This window comes from Chiloscyllium plagiosum, chromosome 7 (assembly GCF_004010195.1).
Source record: "Chiloscyllium plagiosum isolate BGI_BamShark_2017 chromosome 7, ASM401019v2, whole genome shotgun sequence".
Taxonomy (NCBI): Eukaryota; Metazoa; Chordata; class Chondrichthyes; order Orectolobiformes; family Hemiscylliidae; genus Chiloscyllium; species Chiloscyllium plagiosum.
In genome coordinates this window covers 57,550,629-57,578,336 of record NC_057716.1, presented here as the reverse complement: position 1 = coordinate 57,578,336, position 27,708 = coordinate 57,550,629, and the positions used below count along the sequence as shown (strand labels likewise).

Genomic DNA, 27,708 nt, shown 5'->3' with positions numbered 1-27,708 from the left:
CTCCACCCTCCTCCTTGACCTATCACCTTCATCCTCTTCCCCCACTCACCTATTGTACTTTATGCTACTTTCTCTCCACCCCCCCCCACCCTCCTCTCACTTGTCTCTCCACCCCCCCCACCCTCCTCTCACTTGTCTCACCATACTTCAGGCTCTCTGTCTGTATTCCTGATGAGGGGCTTTTGCCCGAAACGTCGATCTTACTGCTCCTCGTATGCTGCCTGAACTGCTGTGCTCTTCCAGCACCACTAATCCAGAATCTGGTTTCCAGCATCTGCAATCATTGTTTTTACCTTGACAAATAACTGACAGGAATTCCTCGGGGCAGCAGGAAAGATTCTGGACCAAACAAAGACAGGGTCTGAATACCTTCATATTGAGGATAAATAGGAGATTTTATTCTATTTTGCCTGGAAAAGGCCTCAAAAATCCTCCTTGGCAGAATGGTCAATAATTGAGGTAGGTACATTGAAGGCATAGAATACCAAATGTGACAGACTATGCTTCGCATTTGGATAGGTTCTGGTCAACTATTAATGGTAGAAATAAGCCTCCTTCACTGTATTTACACTAGTACAGTTGAGCTATTTAGTTTATTACTTCAAAGCCCTATCCACATCCATAGATATATGATACTCAAAGACCCTGGTATCACCATAACTCAGGTAGACCCTGTTCCATCAGCACAACTCCCTCCTTCTCCATACTACTGGCAATGTCCTGTGAATTCAAATCTTTTTCTCCCACGTCAATCTCTGAGCTAAGTATTCACCTCTTTAGTCTTGTAGTCCCTGTGCCAATTTTTTCATGGTTCAGGTAGTAATCCACAGATTATGATGTTTTTGGTTGCACATTTTAATTTAGTCCCAGCTGCTCATATTCCTTCAGCAGAACCTCTTTCCTCTTTCTAGCTATATCATTAGGTACCTATGTAGACCATGACAACTGATCTTTTCCCTACCACTCCAAGTTTTTCTGCAGCCCAGATGAGATATTCTGAACCAGGCAGGCAACACAGACCCCGGTATTCTCAATCCTGGCCACAGAGACCAGTGTCTATTCCCCTAACAATGTTACCCTGATTGCAACTTCATTTCTCCTTAGTGAAATTGAGCAGTGGGACCAAGTAGATAACTCTACCAAAGAACTGACAGAGGCATGATGGGCTAAATGGTATCTTTCTGTACTGTTTTATAGTTATATTTGTAAACAGCCTGAATACTAATGAATGTGTCATGTTATATGTCTTTATTAAGTACTTCCCCAGAAAATGTTATCTTTACAACACCAACAAGAGCCTAATTTTTGAATACACAGCGCAATCCACCAGCAACTAAAATGCTTTGCCCTATTCATTGTATTTTTAAATTACTGATGCACCTTTTGTCTTGCGGTATTAATAAAATAAACTTTTTGAAAATAGGTCACAGATATCTTTGATGACAATTCGAAGTGAATTGGGTACACAACTAAAGCACATCTTTAAGTAAAGTTCAACATTGAGAACTGTACTATATTCTCGCAACTCTGTAGTATCTTGATGTGTATCCATTATATCTCTCAGACTCATCGTGCTTTACAGCTTATCTCTTAACAGCAAAGTGAAAACTTTTATTTTCCAAGGAAGACCTTCTTTAAGCAATTTTTAAAATCCTGACTTAAGTGAAGTTCCTATTTCAAACAAAAAATACAAATGGTCTTTGAGATTTAAAAGTAGCTTTTCTATTAGAAAATAAGTCAGAGAAACATCGATAATCAATCTATAATCTTTAACAAAAGCTGAGTCAACTTAATTTTGAACGATTTAGGAGTTTTGCATTCCACTCCAAGGTCCCCGATTTATGAATGCACCCTCATACAGGGTGTAATTTTAAAGATCCGACAGATAAACATATCCTATGCTTGCAAATGACTCCTTTATATTATTCTATAATGTGTTCCAACTTGCATACAAATCCTCTTGCGAACAGACTCAAGAATGGAACTCGTTCACAACCCAGAAACTGCCTGTTACACTCATATTTGAGAAGCGGCTACATATACAGATAGTTTAAAATATCCCAAATGCAAGATTTATTAAAGTTCTTCAGTGTGGAAGTATATTTTGTGGTATATTAATGGGATGAACGAATCAAGTATTTTTAGCAAGGAGTTCACCTCAGCTATTGAGACAATACCATTCAACATCCTTGAGCTGAGAGTGCAAAATTTTATAGTCCTAATGCTTACAATCATGATACCTGATTTCTGCTGGATGCAAGTAAAGACAGCAAGAGCCTAATAGTCTACCAGTTCAATGAATAAATGTGTATATGAAGAAACAGTTGTGTTTCGCTGTTAAAAGAAGACATTTTTGAAAATTTTGTTAAAGTCAATGCAAATAAATAACATTTACAGGTCACTGAAACACAACTAGAATTCACAGAAAATAGTAATTATATTTCTTCAACTAATTACCTAAAAAGCGAACCCATTTTAAATTTGCTAGTTATGTCTCAATTTCTGTTTAAAACACAGTGGTTAGCACTGCTGCCTCACAACACCAGGGTCCTAGGTTCAATTCCCACCTCAGGCTGTGTGGAGTTTGCACGTTCTCCCCGTATCTGCGTGGGTTTCCTCCGGGTGCTCTGGTTTCCTCCCACAGTCCAAAGATGTGCAGGTCAGGTGAATTGGCCATGCTAAATTGCCCGTAGTATTAGGTAAGGGGTAAATGTAGGGGTATGGGTGGACTTCGGCGGGGCGGTGTGGACTTGTTGGGCCGAAGGGCCTGTTTCCACACTGTAAGTAATCTAATCTAAAAAAACAGCCTAATAGATTTGAAACTTTTCTTATATCTGATCTGTTCCCAAGGCAAAATCTGTGATGTAAAATTAATGTCACTATTACACAACCAAATCTGATTTCAAAAATAACATTTTACCTTTCTCTATACTGTATACACATTGATATTGTGACTTCAGTCCAATGAATGTTAACAATGAGCATTTTGTGAGGGGACAAAATCCACTTAGCAGCAAAATTCTTTGTGATAATAATAATTGTGCTGTATCACACCTTTACCTAGTATTTATTAACAATATTTTGACGATGAGTATACAATTACAAAGTAAAGTCCTGCCGAATCCAATTTTGATTGCTGCTTAGTTGGAGCAGCAGCATGAGAAAAATGAAGCGAACCTGAATGAATGGTGGTGGTGGATTTTCCTGATGAAAGTTTGAGGGGCAAGGCACAGCTCAAGCTCAGTTGGAGCAGCAGTGGGAGCGAAGCGAACCTTCACTGAATCCAGATGCAGAGTTCCGGAGATGATCTACTTTTTGTCATTTACATAAATGATTTGGATGCGAGCATAAGAGGTACAGTTAGTAAGTTTGCAGATGACACCAAAATTGGAGGTGTAGTGGACAGCGAAAAGGGTTACCTCAGATTACAACAGGATCTGGACCAGATGGGCCAGTAGGCTGAGAAGTGGCAGACGGAGTTTAATTCACATAAATGTGAGGTGCTGCATTTTGGGAAAGCAAATCTTAGCAGGACTTATACACTTAATGGTAAGGTNNTTGTGAAACTTGATAGGGTTCAGAAAAGATTTACAAGGATGTTGCCAGGGTTGGAGGATTTCAGCTATAAGGAGAGGAGAGGCTGAACAGGCAGGGGCTGTTTTCCCTGGAGCGTCGGAGGCTGAGGGGTGACCTTATAGAGGTTTACAAAATTATGAGGGGCATGGATAGGGTAAATAGACAAAGTTTTTTTCCCTGGGGTCGGGGAGTCCAGAATCAGAGGGCATAGGTTTAGGGTGAGAGGGGAAAGATAAAAAAGAGACCTAAGGCGCAACTTTTTCACGCAGAGGGTGGTACGTGTATGGCATAAGCTGCCAGAGGATGTGATGGAGGCTGGTACAATTGCAACATTTAAGAGGCATTTGGATGGGTATATGAATAGGAAGGGTTTGGAGGGATATGGGCCAGGTGCTGGCAGGTGGGACTAGATTGGGTTGGGATATCTGGTCGTCGTGGACGGGTTGGACTGAAGGGTCTGTTTCCATGCTGTACATCTCTATGACTCTATATCAGGAGAAAGTGATGTAGGACACAGAATTGGCTGTATAGGTACCCAGCTTTAGGGGCTGGGACATAGGCGAGGAAAACAGAGTGTAAAGTCCTTCTTTTTGTGACTTGTAGTTTGTTGGGCATAAAGAGAGAGAGATAGCGAGGAATCTGATTTGGTGAGTGCTAAGGTTGAGTAATCGGTTCCTCGTTTATTGTTTGTAGTTGGTAAAGATCACAATGACTGGAAACCTTGGCCCCGTGGAATGTTCCCCCTGCAATATGTGGGAAATCAGTGACACTTCCAGTGTCCATGGCAACTATTTATGCAGGAAGTGTGTTCAGCTCCAACTCCCAATTGACTGCATGGAGAGGCTGGAGCTGCGGATGGACTCACTATGGAGCACCCATGATGTTGAGGACATCATTGATGCCATGTTTAGAGAGCCAATCACAGCACAAGTGAGGAAAAATGTTGGGTGACCACCAGGAAGACGAATAGGCGTGGGAAGGCAATGCAGGAATCCCCTTTGGCCATCCCTCTCTTAAACAGATATATCACGTTGGATACTATTGGGGGTGGGGGGAACGGCTTTGCAAGGGAAAGCACCAACTGCTAAGTTTGTCGCACAATGGTTGGCTCTGCTATAAGGGAGGAAAAGATTAGGACAGCTTTTGTGATAGGGACTCGACTATAAGGGGAACTGATAGCAAGATCTGTGGCCATAAACCAGACTCTTGACTGCTTTGCAGCCTCTCTGGTGCAAGAGTCAGGGATGGCTCAGAGCAACTACAGGGCAATCTGAGGGGGGAGAATGAACAGCCAGAAGTCCTACTATATGTTAGTACCAACAACGTGGGTAAAAAAAAGAGGAACTGCATTAGAAATTTGGAGACTTAAGATAGCAGATTAAAGAGGAAGATTACTAAGGTTGTAACATTCAGATTATTTCCAGTGCCACATGTTATTAAGTAAAAGAGTAAGAAGATAGCTCAGATGAATGTGTGGCTAAAGGGATGGTGTAAGAGGTAGGGCTTAAGAATTTTGGATCACTGAGATAGTTTCTGGGGTAGATAGGACCTGTATAAGCTGTACAGGTTACCCCTGAACAAAAATGTGTCCAATAACCTTGCTGGGAGATTTGCTCTTGCTGTTGGGGAGGTAAATGGGGTACAGAGTAAATGGAAAGTCAGGAACAGGTTCAATCAGGTATATAAGAAATTTACATAATGAACAGTAGGTCCCTAGGGACTGCTGACAAACCAAGGGATCTTGGTGTGCAAGACCACAGATCCCTGAAGGTGTCAGTACAGGTAGACAAATGGGAGGCTTGCCTTCATGAGCTGGCCTGTAGAATATAAGAGCAAACAACTTTATAAAATATAGGTGAGGCCACAGATAGAATAATATATGCAGTTCTGGTCACCACACTATCAGGAGGACATGACTGCACTGGAGAAGATGCAGAGGAGATTTGTCAGCATGCTACCTGGGATGGAAAGGCTCAGTAATGAAAAGAGCCTGGTTCATTCTCACTGGAGTAGAGGAGGCTGAGGGGGTATTTGATTGAAGTATAAAATTATAAGAGGCATAGCCAGGATAGATCATGAGAATCTTTTTCCCATGACAGACATGTCTCAGACCAGAAGGCAAAACTTTAAGGTGAGAAGTAAATAGTTTAAAGGGGATCAGAGAAAATATTTTTTCAGCCAACATAGTAGAAATATGAATGTGCTGCCTGAGAGGGTGGTGGAGGCAGGCACTCTCACAACATTTAAGAGGCATCTAGACAAACACTTAAAATGTCAGGGCATAGTAGGCTATGGACCAAGTGAAGATAAATGAGATTAATGCAGTTTGTTGTTTGTTGGTCAGCACAGACATGGAGGGCTGAAGGGACTGTTACTATGCTGCATGACTCTATGACTCTAAGACAATTAACACTCAAACTAGTTTGTCAAAGGCATTTGCTGGGTATTTCCTTGGCAATTGTCCAAATTGGTTGCAGTAATTTCAGTGAAAGTTTGGATGAAATGCCAGTGATAAACTGATTAACTTTTGGAGACTGATCAGGAGAACTGCTCGAGGAAATTCTTCACAAAAAAAAATGCAATTTCTTAAGTTTACTTTTACAACAGCAGGATTGCTACTAATTCAAGCAGCATAACCCCTACTACGTAAAACAGGGTCAGTTCAGTGTTACACAGCAAATAGTAACATTCCAGGAGACCTCAGTTGTCACAGAAAAATATTCTTATAATTCAGAAACTGACATTCACAAGTAGAAGTGTTTTATTTAGGTTTCAGAATGACCAATTCTTTAAATTTCGCTCCCATTTTAAGGTAATGATGTCCAGGAATCTTTTGAGGAATGTATGCTTCAGTAACACTGACTGAAATAGTCCTTTCTTACCTTTGGTGCTAAAGTCATCCACAAGGATAACCTCTTTAATGAGATGAACAGGGGATCTGTTGAAGATGCTGTGAACTGACCTCAGAAGCGTGGACCATACTTCATCCACGAAGCACATGATGATGCTGGTTGTTGGAAGGTTGTTGTGAACTACTTGGTTGGAACACCTGGAACAAATACATCCAAGCGGTATAAAGTTTAAACAGTGGAGTTATGGCACTTGCATTGCTGTTTAGATGCAAAGGAGTTCGACCAATTCTTGATTCTTCTCTAAATCCAAAGGCTTTCTTCAAATGAGAGAACTGAACCTGCTTCACACCCTAGGTATGTATGCTGCATATAGACCAGATCCACGTAATCTCTGAAATTAGTATATATCACTGAAAGGAAGTAGAGAATAATTTTCCAAACTATTCTGGATCTTTGTATGAAATATTCATTTCCAGGAGTTTACATGACTTCAGGAAGGGAGTGCACTTCTAGTAATACATAGAACACGATAATTATATGGGAGGAGCTGGGAGAACCAGTTTATGTTCTGCTGTCTGTCATTTGTACAGGCTTGTAAACTGCGCAGCCTCAATTTATCCAATTTTCACTCCAATTACATTGCAGTACAGTATTTAGTTCATTAGACTTTTATCTTGCCCATTCCCTTCAATAAAGCAAAGTAAAACCTTTCTTCATTTAATTTCTCAGATGTAGTTCTTTCTGGTGGAAGTTTAATCATCAACTACAACAATTTCCATTGAAGTAGTGTAAGCAATATTAACCTAGGACACCTCAGAGAGTTATAGAGATGGAGTGCAGCTCATCCATACTGAACAGATATCCTAAATAAATCAAGTCCCATTTGCCAATATTTGGCTCATATTCCTCTAAACCCTTCCTATTCAAATATCCATCCAGATGCCTTTTAAATGTTATACCAGCCTCCACCACTGGCAGCTCATTCCATACACAGACCGCCCTCTGCATGAAAAAATGTCCCTTAGGTTCCTTCTAAATCTTTCCCCTCTCATCTTAAACCTACGCCCTCTAGTTTTGGACTCCCCCAACCAAGGGAAAAGACCTTGTCTACTTACCCTACGCATGCCCCTCATGATTTTATAAACATCTTTAAGGTCACCCCGCAGCCTCTGATGTTCCATGGAAAATAGCCCCAGCCTATTCAGCCTCTCCCTATAGCTCAAACCTTCCAACCCTGGCAATATCCTTGTAATTTTTTTCTGAACCCTTTCAACTTTCACAACATCCTTATGATAGCAGGGAGACCAGAATTGCACACAATATTCCAAAAGTGACCTAACCAATGTCCTGTACAGCTGCAATAAGACTTCCCAACTCCTATACTCAACGCATTGACCAATAAAGGCAAGCATACCAAATGCCTTCTTCACCATCATGTCTACCTGCAACTCTACTTTCAAGCTACTATGAACTTGCACTCCAGGGGATCTTTGTTCAGCAACACTCCCCAGGACCTTATCATTAAATGTACAAGTCCCGTCCTGATTTGCCTTTCCAAAATGCTTCACCTCACATTTATCTAAATTTAATTCCATCTGCCACTCCTCAGCCCATTGGTCCATCTGATCAAGATCCTGTTGCACACTGAGGTAACCTTCTTTGCTGACCATACACACCTCCAATTTTGGTGTCATTTTGGTGACGAAAAGCAATCCCTGTGGCACACTACTGGTCCTAGGCCTCCAGTCTGAAAAGCACCACCACCCTCTGTCTTCAAACCAGTTCTGTATTCTCATGGCTAGATTTCCCTGTATTACATATGATCTAACCTTGCTAACCAGTCTACCATGAGGAACCTTGACAAACCCCTTACTGAAGTCCATATAGATCACATCCACCACGCTGCCTTTATCAATCCTCTTTATAACTTCTGACTTGTATTATTTTTACATGAAATAATATTTATCTTTGGAAATGTTCCTCTTATGACTGGAAAGCTTGTTTGGCATTAATGAAAAATCATAATGCATTGACGTTCCTTAACTCTTTTGATTACGTGATGTTCAAATATGGATAGAAAATTGATTTGGAACCTGTTAATCACCTTGAATAATACATTCCAAGTTGAATTTCTCCATAATTGTGCAAGTAATCTCCAATCTCTTCAAGTGATTTACTTCATGAAACTGAGCCAATTGGCTTCCAGGCTTGCTGGTCCCGTTTACTACAAATGTTGTTACATGTTCTCTTCCCTAAGGGAACTACCTAACTAAAATAATTTGTAATATCAAGCTACAAAACCTAGCTTCTCCTACCTGAATTTATGTATTAAAGATGTCTTGCAAATTATACCAATGAGGGCTACCAATTCTGGAAAACTAAATAGATACAATAGGCTGTGGCAAACTATAATAATATCATGCAGACTTTGTGTGTTACATACTGTTCTGATTTAGTTGGGTTGTTTTGGTTGGTAGAACTTGACTTATGGAGGCACATGTAGAGTTGGTTGAGGTCTGGAGTGTGTAATGCATTTCTGTCTATATTAAATCAAACAAGTTCAGCATTTCTTGAGATTTTCTAAAGAAACTGTGTCTGCAGAGATTTCAATAGAATTGTGTTGGATTTACTCTTGAACCAACTTTTATTTTTATTGAGTTCCTGTGACTAACTTTAGTATATCGTGAGAATAATGTGATTTTTGCAAAAATCAATGAGAAATCTGAATTGATCAAATACGGTTACTGAGCGAAAACATCTGACTTCAACACTTTTGTAAATGCAAGAAGATTGCATTGTTTCATAAAACAACAATGCAAATAATCTTTGACCTAGTTTTTATCAGAAATGACTCCATTGGAAGCTTATGGAGAGATAGTGGTGGTGGTTGTAGAATGGGAGGTGAGAGGTATGGTTCATGCAGAAAGAAAAGGTGGAACTTAAGAGGATCTGAACACCAAAATTACCCTAGTCGGATAGAATGGCTGTTTAGACATTTGGTGGGCAAATGGCATAGGTAGATGGGTGGAATAGCAGCATGGAGATAGTACGTGGACAATAGATGTTTGAAATGAGGAAGTGAATTCAAATGGTATGAAATGGGGTGTTGGGAATGGTCTTGGAATTTATAAAATCTTAACTGAATATGCTAGCTTATAATAATATAAAAGAGGTTCTATCATCGTCTGTCTTTTCTTGTGTTCATTCTTTATCTGAATGGCTACAGTGATTCATCAATCTTTTAGCTGGGATCAGAAGTCCCACTGAAAAATTGCAAAAATGTCGGTTGCTGAAGGCCTCACTGGCAATGCCAATATACACAGCATTGACAATGATCGGAGTCATAAAATGTGGCACTGGAAAAGCACAGCAGGTCAACCAGCATCCGGGGAGCAGGAGAGATGACATTTCGGGCATAAGCCTTTCATCAGGAATGTGGAGGAGAAGGGGGCTGAGAGATAAATAGGAGGGTGAGGGTGAGGTTGGGGGGAAGGCAGCTGGGAAGGCAATAGGTGGATGCAGGTGGGGGGTGATTGTGATAACTCGGGGGGAGGGTGGAGCGGAGAGATGAGAAGGAAGATGGACAGGTAGGATAAGGGCAGTGCCAAGTTGGAGGATTGGCTCTGGGATGAAGTAGGGGGAGGGGAGGTTTGGAAACTGTGAAGTTGATGTTGGTGTGGGTGGTTGAAGGGTCCCAAGGCCGAAGATGAGGCATTCTTCCTCCAGTTGATGGTTGGCTTGGATTTAGCAGTAGAGGAAGCCATCTGCCTATCCACTACATCCTCCCCACCGACCTATCACTATTACCCCCCACCTGCATCCACCTATCACCTTCCCAGCTACCTTACCCCCAACCCTATACCCCCATTTATCTCTCAGCCCCCCTTTACATTTCTGATGAAGGGCTTTTGCCCAAAACGTACACGTTCCTGCTCCTCAGATGCTGCCTGATCTGCTGCACCTCTCCAGCGCTACACTTTTCGACTCAGACTCTCCAGCATCTGCAGTCCTCACCTTCTCCTCATTGATAATGATCAGAAGATCTGGGTAAATGTTGCAGTAAAGATACTAATTTCACCTCAAATATTTTCCATGTGTTTACTAGTTTCAAGCATTCCATTGTTAATTGTAGCACATGTGAACAAAGAAACACCTCCAGTATTTAACTCTGGCCATGTGCCTTAACTCAGTGCCCGGTGCCCCAGTTTTTTTGCATGGCATACCATTTAATTGATCGTGAAATTACACTGAGTAAATTTTATATGCAGTTTCTTCAACTTTCTATTAAAACAAATGTAAACTAAAACAACAGATTTATGCCATTCACTATAGTAGCAAAGGAATTTCATGTAATAACTGGTGTTCATTCTCTAATTATTTGCACAGTATAATTGAAAAGTCCTTCTGGCATTTCTAATTCAGTGGAGTGCAAAGTTAAATGTATATTTTCAGTGAACCAAAATAATTTTGGAACTTGTTTTAAATTGTCCAGATCCAAAAGGTATTATATAAATGCAAGTCTGTGTTGTTTTGTGTTTAAATTTAAATCCCAGTACTGAAAGCATTGCATAGAGCGTCTTGTTTCCCTCACTTTAACCATGAAAACAGTTATAAACTTTGACTTGGAGTAGTTACTTATGTTAAACGTCTTGGAACCACATGGTGAAGGAGAATAGCAGAACTCAATCCTTACTCAGTTTTAGATTTATTCACAAAGTGAGGCATTATAATAATGGAGAATCTGACTGTATGGCTTCCACCAGTGTCAAGAAATGTCTCTTTATAAATCTTTGAGTAACCTTAAACATAATTAAATTCAGTAACAGAGAAGGAGACAAAAATGCAGTTAACTCCTGACAAGTACAATTACATGGGATACAAGGCAAAATGTGAAGATAATTTATGTAATTAAAATAATGTTTTAGGACTGATGATGCACACTAGCCCCTAAGGTACCTACTGGTCAAAAAAGATCTCAAACATTCAGGAAACACCGCATGGTCCCTCTCCAAGGACACCTTGATGCAGATGTAAACACAAAAGAGGGCCAGATAGTTAAGATGAATGACTATCTCAAAGACCTGCTGCCTGGACCTGCTTATTGGCACTTCAGTCAGGCCTTGAAACACAATCATAATCAGGTCCAAAATATTACTGTAACCCCTCCTGCACCATTTAGTCACAAGTCAGGAATGTGGACTGAGGCATAAGCAAAATCTAAGTTACAGTAGGAATGGATCAGATGACAAAGAATCCATATGGTTCGTGGTCAGTAATAAGGGAAAAAACAACACAAAAATAATAGCTTTGATGAACAATCATCTAGACTCCATGGATGCTGCCTGATTTGTTGTGATCTCCAGCATTTGTTGTTTTCAGTACAGATTCCAGCATCTGCAGCAATTTGCTCCCACAAAGATAGCTGGAACGATGCGTTGGAAAAGGGATACAAACAATTTAGACAGATAGTAATAGGTTAAGTAAGTGAGTAAAATATTGACGAATGGAGTATAATGTAGAAAAATGTGAATTTATTTGTGGTGAAGAAGGCATTTGGCAGAAGTTTGGATGCCATATTGCAGCTTAGAGGACATTGGTGAGGCCACTATTACAATATTGAGTACAAGTCTGGCCGCCCTTCTAGAGGATGTTGTGAAACCTGAGAGGGTGCTAAAAAGATTTACAGGGATGTTGCCAGGATTGGAGGGCTTGAGTTATAGGCTGAGGCTCAATAGGCTGGGTCCTTTTTTCCCTGGAGCATTGGAGGCTGAGGGGTGACCTTACAGAGGTTTATAAAATCATTAGGGGCATGGATAGGATGAGTCGCCAAGGTCCTTTCCCTGGGGTAGGGGAGTCCAAAACTAGAGGGCATAGGTTAAGATGAGAGGGGAAAGATTTAAAAGGGACCTGAGGGGCAACCTTTTCATGCAGAGGGTGGTGTGTGTATAGAATGAGCTGTCAGAGGAGGTGGTGCAGGCAGGTACAATTACAAATTTTAAAAGGCATCTGGATGGGTATATGAATAGAAAGGGCTTAGAGGGATATGGGCCAAATGCTGGCAAATGGAACTAGGTCAGACTGTGATGTCAGGTCAGAATGGTCCAGTTGGAGCAGAGGGTCTGTTTCTGTGCTGTATGACTCTTATGACTCTATTCAAAATGCAATTTTGGAGATCACTTTGTAAACCATCCTAGATTAGTTCTATGTCACAGTCGCAAACATTTAAATTCTTTGTTTTTACTTCCACTCTGACATCTCTGCTCTTGGCCAACTACACTGCCCCACTGAAGATCAATATTGAACTTAAGAATAGCACCTCATCTTTTGATTCAGCACTTTTAAGTTTTCTGGACAAGAAACTGATTTTAACAATTTCAAATCAAAATCATTGTCCCCAATTTTTCAGAAGCAGTTAATGATGATTGTTCTGATATTCCTATTTACCTCTCCCACAACCCTTTTTTCACAAGTATTTTCTATTTTTCATAACTCCCAGAGAATATCCAGAATTTTCCAATTTTACTTTGCATTTCAATCATCTGCAGTAATTTGTTCTGTTATCAATGATTAGTAATGTGTTCAGAAAAAAACAATCAAATGAAAATCTGACTAAATCTACAAGGAAACATTATCCATCTACTCTCTCCACACATATTGAGTGTTTCAAGTACTTTGCTCTGAAATTATGCAAGAAGTTCAGTTGAAAGCTGGAAATTCTTAAATGCTGAATACACACATTAGGAGCATCAGTTTGAAAACAGAAAAATCCTAGGTACAAATTTCATTTCTACCTCTCTCCATCCCATCGACTGCAAGAGTCGGTTTGAACAAAGAATTATTTCTATCTAAAACATGAATCTGCCATTCTTCACCCAGTCCTCCAAACCTACTAATTGCCCTTTATACTTTTAAAAACAACTACAGTAGATGTAATGGCTGTCCATTTCAATCTTTCCACAGTAGTTTACTGCAGAGAGTTGGAAGGAGTACAGTGGGATGGAACAAGGTTGAAGGATGAGATAATAGTAACTTTACATTTATTCCCTACAAAAGCACTAATCTCTAATCATAGAACATAGAACAGTACAGTACAGGAACAGTCCCTTCAGCCCAAGATGTTGTGCTGAACATGGCACCAAACAAAACACATCCCTTCTATCTGCCCTTGGTCCATATCCTTCCATTCCTTGCATATCCATGTGTTTATCTAAGAGTCCGTAAATGTCTCTATCGTATCTGCCTCTACCACCATCCCTGGTAGCATGTTCCAGACTCCTACGACTCTCTGTGTCAAAAACTTGCTGTTCGGATCTCCTTTGAGATCCTAGCTTTCCCCCTCTCACCTTAAATGCATGGCCCCTAGTTTTAGACATTTCAATTCTGGGAAAAAGATGCTGACTGTCAATCCTATCTATGCATCTCATTATTTTATGGATTTCTATCAAGTCTACCCTCCGCCTCCGTAGCTCCAGAGAAAACAACTTGAGTTTCTCTATCCTTTCTTTATAGCTCATCCCCTCTAATGCGTGATATTCCTATAATGTGAGATCACAGGAGAAGGAAACTATCGTGTTATATCAGAACTGATTGTATAATACCGACTGTTCATTGGAAAATTAAACTTACTTAGTCCAGTGGGAAAATGAAGCACGTCACATAGGGATTCCTGGTCTTTACCTGATTTGAGATTGAATTTATTTATGCTAATTTATATATTTTCTGACCAACTTTTTCAGAAATGTCATGACGCCACTTCTGGATGAGGTAGGACATGCACCCAGACCTCCTAGCCCAGAAATAGGGACATTACCACTGCACAACACTAGCCCTCAGCACACTAATTTACAATTCTTTCTCAGTGCTTGCACAATTAATTTCAATCTGACTGATAAAGGAGATGCACAATTACTTGCCACGGTCACTCAGATCCTGGATGGTTAATTTTACTCGTTGCTTTATTATCAACACATACTTTCAACAACTTGCCACAGAAAAATTCTAAAAGCTAACCTTGCAATGGGTCATCTAGCAAAGGGAACAGAAGTTTGCGATTTGGTCTTTCATACTTTCTCCATCATTCAATAAAATAATGGCTACTCCGACTGCCTTCTGAACTCCACTTTTCTGTCTGAACCCCACAATCCTTGACTCACTTGTGTATCAGATGTCTATTTAACTCAACCTTGAATAAATTTAAAGAACCAGCCTTCGTAACTTTCTGGGGAAGAAAATTTCACACTCTCACAAGTCGTAGAGAATAAAATTCTCCATTTATTTTTTAAAATAAATTCTTCAGCAGAGGAGTGAGTCAAATGGCCATAGATATAAGAACAGAAGTGCACCATTTGGCCCATTGAGTCTGTCCTGCTATTCAAAAAGATCATTCTCCAAACTGCTTCTAAAATAATGCTTTTTTTTAAAAAAAGGAGACCAAAACTGTATGTAGTACTTCAGATGTGATCTCACCATTACCCTTTTGAGCTGCAGTAAAACGTTTGTACTCTTATATGTCATTCCGTTTGCAAGTAAGGTTGTTTTCTTAATCTTTTACCAGAATTGCACGCTAATTTGCTGCGTGATACATGAACCAGGTCCTTCACATCCTGCTGTACCACCAAGTTCTGTAATCTTTTTCTATTTAAAAATTATACAGCTTTTCAATTCTTCCTGCCAAAATGCACAGTTCTATATTTACTGACATATATGCTCCATCTGCCAAATTTTTGCTCGCTTATTTAATTTATAATCTCTTTCCTGACTTTCTAACTCTTCTTTACAACTTACTTTCTGACCTATTTTTGTGCCATTTGCAATTTTAGCAATTCTTGATATGGATTGTAAGTAATTGAGGTCTTGGTAGTGATCTCTGTGGCACTCCACTAGTTGACAGATTGCCATCTCAAAAAAAACATTTATTGCTATTATGTGTTTTCTCTTGGCAAACCAATCATTTAACCTTGCTAACCCCTACACCATGTGGTCTTCTCTTGTGCAGGGACTTTTGATTTGGCTACTTATCAAATGTCATTGGAAATTCAAGTTCATTACATTAACAAGTCCGCCTTTACCCACCTGAGATGTTGCTTTATCTAAAACTCTAATAAGAACATAAGACATGGGGAGCATGAGTAGACCATTCAACACCTCAAGCCTGTCAAGACATTATATAAGGTCATGGCTGATTTGCCCCAGACCCCGACATCTCTTTTGTACCAGCTGCTCAGAGCTTTCAACTCCCCGATATTTCAAATATCCATCTATCTCTCCTTAAATATGTTCAGTGACCTATCCTCTAAAAATCTCTGCTGTAGAGAATTCCAGGTATTTTCTGGGAGAAGAAATTTATTTGCACCACACAAATGACAGACAATGACCAGCTCTAGTAAGAGGCAATCCAACCACGAGCCCTTGACATTCAATGCATGGTGTTACCATCACTGAATCTATAAACTATCAACTCCTTTGAGGTTACCATTATCCAAAATATCAATTACAAAAACATAGTGGCCACAACAGCAAGTCAGAGACTAGGAATACTGCAACAAGTAATTCATGTCCTGACTCCCCAACGCCTGCTCATCATTAACACGGAACAGTCAGGAGTATGATGAAACACTCCCTCTTGACCGGTGGGAGCAGCTCCAACAACACGCAAGAGGCTTGACACCATCCAGGACAAAACAGCCTACTTGTTTGGCACCACATCCACAAGCATCCAATCCTCCCACCATCAGTGCTCAGTAGCAGCAATGTGTACTAGCTGCATGATGCAGTTAGAAATTCATCAAAGGTCCTCAGACATGCCCTTCCAAACCCACAACCATTTCCTTCTAGAAGGACAAGCAGATATATGGGAACACCACGACCTGCAAGCTCCCCTTCAAACCACTCATGATTCTAATTTGGAAATATATTGTCATTTCTACATTGTTTCCGGGTCAAAATCTTGGAATTCCTTCCGTAACAGCATTGTAGGTCAACCTACAACAATGGACTGCAGTGGACTGTGGTGGATCAAGAATGCAGCTCACCACCACTTTCTCAAGGGTAGTCAGGGACAGGCAATGAAAATGCTGGCAGCCAGTAAAGCTCGCATCCCACGAGTGAATTAAAAAAAATTGTTTTAAATGAATGTCCCTTAGTTAGACATTCCTCTTAATTGGAAATGTCTTCTCACCATCTACCATGCCAAGCCTCCTCAGAATCTTGCATGTTTCAATAAAAATAATAAGGTAGAAGACAGAGGGTGGTCGTGGAGGGTTGTTTTTCAGACTGGAGGCCTGTGATCAGTGGAGTGCCACAAGGATCGGTGCTGGGTCCTCTACTTTTTGTCATTTACTTAAGTGATTTGGATGCGAGCATAAGAGGTACAGTTAATAAGTTTGCAGATGACACCAAAATTGGAGGTGTAGTGGACAGCGAAGAGGGTTACCTCAGATTACAACAGGATCTGGACCAGATGGGCCAATGGGCTGAGAAGTGGCAGATGGAGTTTAATTCAGATAAATGTGAGGTGCTGCATTTTGGGAAAGCAAGTCTTAGCAGGACTTATACACTTAATGGTAAGGTCCTAGGAAGTGTTGCTGAACAAAGAGACCTTGGAGTGCAGGTTCATAGCTCCTTGAAAGTGGAGTCGCAGGTAGATAGGATAGTGAAGAAGGCATTTGGTATGTTTTCCTTTATTGGTCAGAGTATTGAGTACAGGAGTTGGGAAGTCATGTTGCGGCTGTACAGGACATTGGTTAGGCCACTGTAGGAATATTGCGTGTAATTCTGGTCTCCTTCCTATCAGAAAGATGTTGTGAAACTTGAAAGGTTTCAGAAAAGATTTACAAGGATGTTGCCAGGGTTGGAGGTTTTGAGTTATAGGGAGAGGCTGAACAGGCAGTGGCTGTTTTCCCTGGAGCATCAGAGACTGAGGGGTGACCTTATAGAGGTTTACAAAATTATGAGGGGCATGGATAAGATAAATAGACAAAGTATTGTCCCTGGGGTCGGGGAGTCCAGAAATGGAGGGCATAGGTTTAGGGTGAGAGGGGAAAAATATAAAAAAGACCTAAGGGGCAACCTTTTCACGCAGAGGGTGGTACGTGTATGGAATAAGCTGCTAGAGGATGTGGTGGAGGCTGGTACAATTGCAACATTTAAGAGGCATTTGGATGGGTATATGAATAGGAAGGGTTTGGAGGGTTATGGGCCGGGTGCTGGCAGGGTGGGACTAGATTGGGTTGGGATATCTGTTTGGCATGGACGGGTTGGACTGAAGGGTCTGTTTCCATGCTGTGCAGCTCTATGACCCTAAGAAAACCCCTTATTCTTTTAAACTCTAATGAATAAAGGCCTAATCAGCTTAGCTACTCTTGATAAGTCAACCCCTTCATCCCAGAAGTCAGGCTGGTCTGTCTATTTTGCATGATCTCCAATGCCAGTACATCCTTTCTTAAACATGTGGACCAAACTGAACACAGTATTCTAGGGGTGGCCTCACCAATACTCTGTACAGTTGCAACAAGACTTCCCCACTTTAAAACTCCAACACCCTAGTAATAAAGGCCAATATTCCATTTACCATCTTAGCTACTTGCTGTCCCTGCATGCTAACATTTTGTATTTCACAATTGATGATTTAAATTTGACTTCCCTTTCACAAGGCTGTGTTAGCTTTACCTAATTAAACTGCAATTTTCTAAATATCCTGCTAAAATACAGTAATAAAAATTCTAGTAAGTTCACTATGACAGATATTAGGCCAACTACCTTATAAATTTCTGCTTTCTGCTTCTCTCCTTTTTGAATAAAATTGTTGCATTTGCTATTTTCTAATCTGCTGTGACTATTTCAGGTTGCAAAAAAAGGGATTTTGAAAGCTCCATCTACTTTCTATATAGTACTTCTATTTTTTAAGACCCTGCAGGGTGTTGGTGAGGCAATCTGATCCTGGGATGTGTCAGCCTGCAAATCGCTGACAGCGTTACATGATCAACTACAGAAAATTATAAACCACTGTGTTGTCTACCATTCAACAGAATCAGACTGATTGCAAACGGACCATATTGCAATCAGTACTAATTTTAATTTTGAAGCAAACAACTGCAGGAGATAAGATCAAATGAATGGATTGAAATATTTTCCTGTCCCAAGGTTTTAAGAAGTTGGGATAGGAGTAGGCCATTTGATTTATCAAGCCTGCTCCACCTTTCAATAAGTTCATAACTGATCTAATTGTGAACTTAACAGAGAAGAAACTCTTTCTCATCTCAGTCTTAAATGAGACAGAGTGGGATGTAAAAAATATAGTTATTCTAAACACAGTGAATGTCATTATATTTTTCCAGTTTTGACCTCATCAGCATAGAAAATATGTTTCTTTTAAAGAAAAATCTATTCATATCAAAACTGTGCTATCTTGAAAATTGTGCACTTTTTGATATACACTCTTATTCCTGTTCAGGTCTTAGCAGGTGAGGCCCACACAAGCAAAAGGTTTTGTCCGCACTGTGCTGGAATGTAATTATTACCAGCATGGCTATGAAACTTTGGTTTATATTCCAGTCATAAAACTGACCATACCTGGGTTAGTCCCACCTGTACAATACAAAATATATTTAATGTTTCCATCATTCATAATTAATAGGATCTTTGGATATAATTTCAGGAAGTTTTCACAGAAAAAACTAACAAGAAATTAAACCAAGCTGAGGCATCTGAAAGTTAATAATGTACTATAAATATGATTTATATCCTTCAATAGCAAAATAATAATGACCACATATTTCTATTGCAGGTGTCACTGGCTGGCTAGCATTTATTGCCTGGCCTAATTGATCTTGAGAAAGTGGCAGTGAGTTGCCTTTATCATAAACTACAATCTACATTCTGTAGGTACTCCCACAATGCCATTAAGGAAGGTATTCCAGGATTTTGACCCAGTGACATTGAAGGGAGAATGATACAACTTCAAATTGGGTGACTGGTCTCCGGGGGGGGGGGGGGGGGGGCTTGCAGGTGGTGGTATTTACATGTATCTGCTGCTCTTGTCCTTCTAGACAGTAGTGGGGTTGTGGGTTTGTAAAGTACTGTCTAAGGTCCATTTGTGAATTTATGTAGTGCATCTTGCAGATGGTACACATTGCTATAACAGTGTGTCGGTAGTGGATGTTTGTGCACATAGTACTAATCAAGTGGTCTGTTTTGTATTTGATGGTGTCAAGCTTCTTTAGTGTTGTTGAAACTGCATGCAACCAGCTAAGTGGGAAGTATTTCATCACTATCCTCACTTGAGCTTTGTAGATGGTCGACAGGCTTTAGTGAGCCAGGTGGTGAGTTCCTCACTGCAGTAGTCCTAGCTTCTGACATACTCTTGTAGCCACTGTATTTATACGCTGGGTCCAATTCAGGTTCTGGTTAATAGTGACCCCCAGGATGTTAACAGTGGGGGATTCAATGATGGTAACAGCATTCAATATCAAGGGGTGGAGGTAGTTAGATCGTCTCTTACTTAGAGATGGTCATTGCCTGATACTTGCTAAGTGTGAATGTTACTTGTGACTTTCCAGGCCTTGCAGCATTTGGACATGGATGGCTGAAGCTGATGGAGCCTAGGGCACAACCCTGCAGAAGTGTCCGGGAGCTGAGATGACTGACCTTCAACAACCATCTTCCTCAGTGCCAGGTATGATGCCAACCAGCAGAGAATTACATCCCTGGTTCCCATTGAGTCCAGTTTCATCAGAGCTCCTTGACACCACACTCAGTCAAAGGTAGCCTTCATGTCAAGGGCAGTGACTCTCACATCACATTTGGAATTAAGCTCTTTTGTCCATGTTTCAACTAAGTCCGTAATGACGTCAGGAGCTGAGTGGTCCTGGCAGAACATAAAATGAGCAGGTTGTTGCCAAGCAGGTGCTGATTAATAGTACTGTTGATGACACCTCACATCATTTTACTGATGATTGAGAGTACATTGATTGAGCAATAATTGGCTGATTTGGATTTATCCTGGTTTTAGTATGCAGGGCATACCTGACCAAATTTCTACATTGTCAGGTACATTTTGTAGCTATACTGGAACAGCGTGGCTATGGGTGCAGCAAGTTCTGGAGTCCAAGTCTTCAATACTGTTGCAAAAATTTTGTCAGGATCCATTGCCCTTGCATCCTCTGCCACCAACCTGATATCATGTGGACTGAAACAAATTGGTTGAAGAGTGGCACCTGTGATGTTGGGGACTTTTGAGAGATGCTGAAATGGACCTTCTGCCGGACACGTCTGGTTGAAGATTATTGTGAATGCTTTCGCCTTGTCTTTTCTAATGATATGCTAGGCTTCCTATCATTGAAAATGGGAGTATTTGTGGAGTCTCCTCTTCCAGTGTGTTGTTTAATTATCCATCTCCAGTCACAACTAAATGTGGCAGGACTGCATAGCCTAGAACTGATCAGTTAGTTGTAAGATCACTTAGCTCTGTCTTACAATTGCTGCTTATGCTGTTTGGTGTACAAGCAGACCTGCATTCTCCACCAGGACAACTCCTCATACTTTTTAGCATACCTGGTGCTGCTTCAGGCATAGCCTTGTGCAAATTTCATTGAACGAGAGTTGATTGTTTGGTTTGATGAGAATGGTAGGAATATGCTGAAGCATGAGTTTGCAGAATGTGTCGGAGTATGATTCAGCTGGTGCCCACATGGATGTCCAGTGTTGAGTTGCTACATCTGTTTCATATCTGTATCATTTTGCACAGTAATAGTACTACACTACACAATGTGAGGTATTGTCACTGTGAAAGCAGGACTTTGTCTTCACAAGGGCTGTGTGGTTGTCACTCTAAGTGACAACATCACGCATAGATGCATCTGTGGAAGGCAGATTGGTGAGGACAAGATCAGGTATATGTCTCCCCTTACCATTTGTTGCAGACTCAGTCTAGCAGAAGCATCGACCAGCTAAATTAGGAGTGCTGCTTCAGAGCCACTCTTCTGGTGGAATTGAAATTCCACACCCTTCATGTCATGTTTCCTCCAAGTATTGCTTAACACGGAGGAGCACTGATTCATCAGCTGAGGGAGGACTGTATATGATAATCAGCAGGAGGTTTCCTTGCCTATGTTTGAGGTGATGGCATGTTTCTTCAGAGTCAATGCTGAGGACTCCCAGAGCAACTCCCTCCTGAATGTATACCACTGTGCCACTACCTCTGCTGAGCCTGGCTGGCAGTGGGACAGAACGTATGTCGGGATGGTGACAGTATTGTCTGGGGCATTGTTGGCAAGATATGTTTCCATGAGTATGATTATATCAAGCTGTTACTTGACAGCTATCCTGGCTTTGGCAAAAGCCTTCAGATGTTACAGGAAGGCCTAGCTGTTTTTGCTATTGTCAGTGCTCAGGTCGATGTGTTTTCATTCCATTTTAGTGCTGTATTCAACTGATAGGTTTGTAACACCATTTCAGAGGGTTAGAATCACATGTAGACCAACCAAGTTAAGATTTTTTTTCCTGTCAATCATCGTAATTCCAGATTTTTATTGAATTTAAATTTCATCATCTGCTGAAGTGGGATTTGAACCCAGCTCCCCAGAACATTACCTGGGTCTCTGGATTAATAGTCTAGCAATAATACCAATTGGGCATCTTCTCTCTTGACTATATTACAAATTTAATTAGTTTCAGCCTTTGAAATTTATTTTATAATTTGAATTCCTCCCCACCACCTCAAATTGATGAGTTTACATGAGAAATGATCTGATAAAATTCTAACAGGAGCTATACAAATCGCAGAAAATAAAACTTCAGATAAATTTAGGATTTAACAGTACAGAAAATAATAATGCTAAATTTTAGATGTACAGCAATAAATAAAAAACTGACGTGAGTGATAAACTGTCATTATGCAGCGACAGTGTCCCTACTTCTGTGCTAGGAGACCTAGGGATCAAGCCCCAGATGGTCCAGAGGTGGATTATAGCATATCTGAACAAGTTGATTCAAAATATCTACCCACTTACCACAATATTATATAAATTAACATGTAAACAATTGACATTAAATACGTTATTAATCAACTTGTCCAGACATCATATGTTAGTCGCACGTCTGAAAGAATAAAAACAGAAGTTGCTTAAAAACCTCAGCAGCTCTGAGGAAAAGTCACCAGATCCGAAACGTTAATTCTGATTTATCTTCACAGACGTTGCCAGATCTGCTGAGCTTTTCCAGCAACTTCTGTTTTTGTTTCTGATTTACAGCATCCGTAGTTGTTTCGGTTTTTACACCTCTGAAGAAGGTGAGACTTGAACCTTTTTTTTGGCTGAGAGTTAGGTGCACTACCACTGCACAAGGGCCCCTTCATAGAGTGAGGAACAACAGAGTCAGTATCAGATTATCGCAGTGCATATGAATGCTATTAATTTTCTACACTTCTGTGATACACTTCTGGAGCGGGTAGGACTTGAACCCAGAGATAAGGAAACTACCACTGTATCACAAAATTCCCTCCCAAAATAACAGTCGTCATAAGCATTGACGTGGATTAGCTTCATTGAATTTGGTCAGATCTATCTCTCTGCACCAGACCTCGAATTTACACTCTGTTGATAAAATCTGAACGTGTCAATTTCAAACGTCTTATCCATTAGGCCATGCGAGTACAACAGCTCAGGTTAGATTTGGAAAATTATACACAAGAGGACTTTAGTACTTTTTCTAATTACTATCTCACCCTTCAGGTCTGGTATCCGGAATAGCCCTGTCCAGTGGAATCATGTCACTGAGAAACACGTTGAAATGTCCCTCATTCCATTTCTCCTTTGCTAATTTTTCATGTTCTTTTGGCACAATTGCTCGATGCCCAAACTGACCGACGGCTTTGGAATCACGAGGGGATATAGTCATGTCAATTGCCAAAACTTTGTGCACTCCGGCGACAGAATCTAAATGAGTAAATGAATGGTTTAGAATATTGCTATCTCTCTGTAGCTCAATTGTTTCGTTGATTTTAAGAGTTACTTCCATCGTAATATCTTTCGAAAAATCTCTTTCCTCAATGGCGTATGTCTGATTTTTAATTAAATTGTTTATTACTGTTTCGTTAATTTCAAGTTCAGTCTGTGTGTTTGTGGCATTCATTAATAAACCGCTTACAACAGTCTGTTTTAATAGAAGACCCTTTATGTCATTAATAGTGGCAGATTCATTTTTTGTTCCATTCCAAACTTTAAAAGTGGATATTGTTTTCCCATTGGATTGTTTGACTGTATCGTTGACCAGTACAGCCACAATATTTGGTTCGATTGCCGTGACAGATGAATTGACCTTGGGCCATTCTCCCAGCGCGGTATTTTCAGAGTTTACTGCTGTTTCATTTGGTAAGGGGGCTGGGAGAAGTGGTGAGCCTGGGGTGGCCTCTGCTGCGCGGTTGCTATCGGGCTTTTCCTTCGCCGGCTTCACGCTTTGTAGTCGGCTTCCTTTGGCCGACCTTCCCCGCTGATCGGGCTGATGCTGCGACTCTCGACCAGCGGGAGTCGCCGGTTGAGCCATGACTTTCCCCGCTCTCGGGGGCTGAGAGGGTGTTCGGAGGTCGGGCCTCCGAACCTCGGGCACCTTCTCAGGTAATGGGGCGGGGTGAGAAGCTCCGAGTGCCGGCCGGGGCCGCCATGCAGGCGTGTGGAGGCGGCCGCCACCTCCACGAGACTGGGGAGCCGTTGGCCGGTTCCAGAATGTTCCGGGGGGCAGAGAGAAGGCGCGGCCGTTGATCGGGGGGCGCGTGCCCAGTCCCACGCGATGTTTTGCCGACCTCACCTCAACCAGCCGCCCGTCGGCCGCGTGCAGCCCTTCAGTAGCAGGACCTTCGGCTGGAGCGGAGCGGTTCCCGTGGCGAGCCCGCCGCCCGGAGTCCCCCTCCCCGGCAAAGCCGTAAGCGCCTCCGGCCCGTTTCCTGAACATCTTGTGTAGCTCCTGGTCTTGCAGCACCTTCGCCCTCAGCCGCTCCAGCCGCACCAGCTCTTCTCTGGAAACTCTGCTGTTGATCTCGGTGAAGGAGAACCGCAGCGCTGCCATGTCGAAGATCAACCAGATAATCGAGGCGGCAAAAATAATCGCTAGGATCCTACCGCTGCCTCGAAAGAGCTTTCTCATTTTATTGACCATTTGTTGTTGACCTTAGTACAGGCTGGCTCCCTCCTTTCCTGTCTTTTCACACGAGCAATGATGTGGCGGTGCCCCTTTCTGCTTCCCGGTGTCTCTCACACTCAGCCCTTGGCTGCCTGCGTGGCATTTCAGCAACCGGCTTCACAGGAGCGGTCCAGCCGTGCAATGGTGCAAAGTCTGTAATAACACACCAAGACACTTAACACCTTCAAATATAATAAATTTTTACAACCACTTCAATACGAAAGCGGGTGTTCCAGCCATTTACTCATTATTTCTGTCTTTATGGTGCACCGGCTGCAAACAGTCCACGTGTCAAGTTTGCATCCTTCTCAGGAACAAGGAGAGACGTTCAATGAAATTCCTGGAGTTTGATTGGACTGAATTTATTCGTTTCTTCTGATATTGTTTTAAACTTCACTTGTATTTGCATGGTGAGCGAACGTTTAAATGCAGGACTACTGCAAAGAAATATGAGCACGATTAATTAAATCCTATTCAGTTTGATCTGACAGCATTTTAGGCAACAGCTGCCTTCTTAGGTTTCGTCAAAGTTTTAGTGCAGATAGGTAAGACCATTCCTTTAATCTGAAGTCTGGGGCAGAAAAACAATTTCAACCATCCAATTTCAAACAATGCGCAATGAAACTGTCGACAGTACGATTAAATGCAATGTAATTTCTTTTTCCGTCTCATTTTCGATCTTAGAAGACTTGCCCAGTGACTCAATTTTACACTTATCGAATTTTTTACACAGTATACCCATGTGAAACAGGAATTGGAGGGAGCCTGCTCAAGTTCATTTCAACTGGTGTTAGACAAACAAAACTTTGGAGCTAAAATTTTAGATTGGATTTACATTCATTTCCCTGGCTGTAACGAAGATTCATTATGTAATTGTCTTGAAGATTCATTCGGTGATTACAGAAGTGTAAGTGTTCAGATATATTTGTTTTTAAATTTCATTGTCAACCTTGGCGCAGTTGGAAGTGCTCACGCCTGTGTCAGAATTGCAGGGATCCAAGAATTACTCCAGAGACTTCAGCAATTGTCCGTGTTGATACTTTATAATTTCAATTTAACTTATACTTTATTCATAAAAAAAATCTTTGTGTACGTACATAATCACTAAAGCAGTTTAGTTCTGTACAGTAGCACATGAAGAAACAAAATTGAGTTTGACTCTATCCAGCAAACAATCCCAACGCGTATCCAAGATATCCAGCCGGTTTCGCAACAGTTTCTACCCTACTGCTGTTAGAATACTGAATGGCCTCACAAACTCTTAACATTCATCTGTTTTTGTTTTTGCCTCCGTTTACCTATTATTTACTATCTATGCTACTTAACTATGTGATGCAAGACAAAGCTTTTCATTGTGCCTCTGTACACGACAATAAATTCAATTCAATTCATAACCACTATCATCCAAGATGGTGGCAGAATAGGACTCTCCAGCCAGAGCTCCTCTGCATGCTCTTTTTCTATTTTTTTCTTTTTTCTGGAGTGCTTTTTTAAACTTTTAACTTTTTAAACTTGCTCAGTGGGGATGGAAGAAGTGAGTCCCGGACCAAAGGCTAGTGCGGGAGACAAATCCCAGACCGGAGGTTGGCGTGGGAGTCGAGTCCTGGGCTGGAGGTTGGCACAGGAGGAGAGTCCCAGATCAGAGGCTGATTTGAGAGGTGAGTCCCAAGAGGCGAGTCCTGAACTGGGGGTGGGTACAGGGAGGCGAGTCCCAGACCAGAGGCCGGCATACGAGACGTGTCCCAGACCGGAGGCCGGCATGGGAGGTGAGTCCCAAACCAAAGGCCAATGTGGGAGGTGAGTCCCAAACTGGAGGCTGATGTGGGGGGTGAGTCCCAGAAGCAAGCCTTGGACCGGCGATGGGCAGGTCCTAAGTCAGAGGTCAGCATGGGAGGTAGGTCCTGGAGGTGAGTCCTAGACTGGAGGCCAGTGCAGGAGGTGAGTCCAAGATCGGAGGCCGATGTGAGAGGCAAGTCCTGGACTGGAGGCGGGCATGAAGAGGTGAATCCCAGGCCGGACTGCGGAGCAGGAGGCAAGGCACCGTGCAAATGGGAAGCAAGGCCTTGAGTTTTGAAGCCCAATAAGGTCTGGAAACTTGGCCTGGTGTGGTCTGGAGGCTAGGTGCTGGCAGACTGGGGTGAAAGAACTGCAAATCGAGCACTTTTTTTCCTTTTATTCTTATGCTGGACTTTTATTTATTTTCAATGTTGTACCAAATACTCCAGTATCTGTGCTCAGGTATCTTGTACCTAAGATGGTGCCATAAGTTGCGACATTGCAAACTTCTCACCACTTATTCGAGTGTATGTGACAATAAAGCTAATTCATTCATTCAATCATTTAAAGTCAGAGAGTCATAGAGATGTACAGCACAGAAACAGACCCTTTGGTCCAACTCGTCCATGCCTACCAGATATCCCAACCCAATCTAGTCCCACTTGCTAGCACACGGCCCATATCCCTCCAAACCCTTCCTATCCATCTACCCATCCAAATGTCTCTTAAATGTTGCAATTGTACCAGCCTCCAACACTTCCTCTGGCAGCTCATTCCATACCCGTACCACCCTCTGTGTGAAAAGATTGCCCCTTAGGTCTCTTTTATATCTTTCCCCTCTCACCCTAAACCTATGCCCTCCAGTTCTGGACTCCCCCACCCCAGGGAAAAAAACTTTGTCTATTTATCCTATCCATGCCCCTCATGATTTTATAAACCTCTATAAGGTCACCCCTCAGCCTCCAACGCTTCAGGGAAAACAGCCCTAGCCTATTCAACCTCTCCCAATAGCTCAAATGCTCCAACCCTGGCAACATCCTTGTAAATCTTTTCTGAACCCTTTCAAGTTTCACAATATCTTTCCGATAGGAAGGAGACCAGAATTGCATGCAATATTCCAACAGTGGTCTAACCAATGTCCTTGTACAGCCGCAACATGACCTTCCAACTCCTGTACTCAGTACTCTGACCAATAAAGGAAAGCATACCAAACGCCTTCTTCACTATCCTATGTACCTGTGACTCCACTTTCAAGGAGATATGAATGTGCACTCCAAGGTCTCTTTGTTCCTAGTACCTTACCATTAAGTGTATAAGACCTGCTAAGATTTGC

The 27,708-nt window shown here is 41.6% G+C and overlaps 1 protein-coding gene across 1 annotated transcript in view; it reads right to left on the bottom strand.

Annotated features, from left to right (window-relative positions):
* LOC122551610 (polypeptide N-acetylgalactosaminyltransferase 5) overlaps window positions 1–25,874 on the bottom strand; it is a 74,387-nt gene extending 48,513 nt beyond the window's left edge. Inside the window, exons 1-2 of the mRNA XM_043693792.1 lie at window positions 23,149–25,874; window positions 6,459–6,625 (exon numbers count right to left, since the gene is read on the bottom strand). Of these exons, the coding sequence (XP_043549727.1) occupies window positions 6,459–6,625; window positions 23,149–24,575 (1,594 nt within the window). The 5' untranslated portion in view covers window positions 24,576–25,874. The remainder of the gene's footprint in view (window positions 1–6,458; window positions 6,626–23,148) is intronic.
* Between the last annotated feature and the right edge of the window lie 1,834 nt (window positions 25,875–27,708).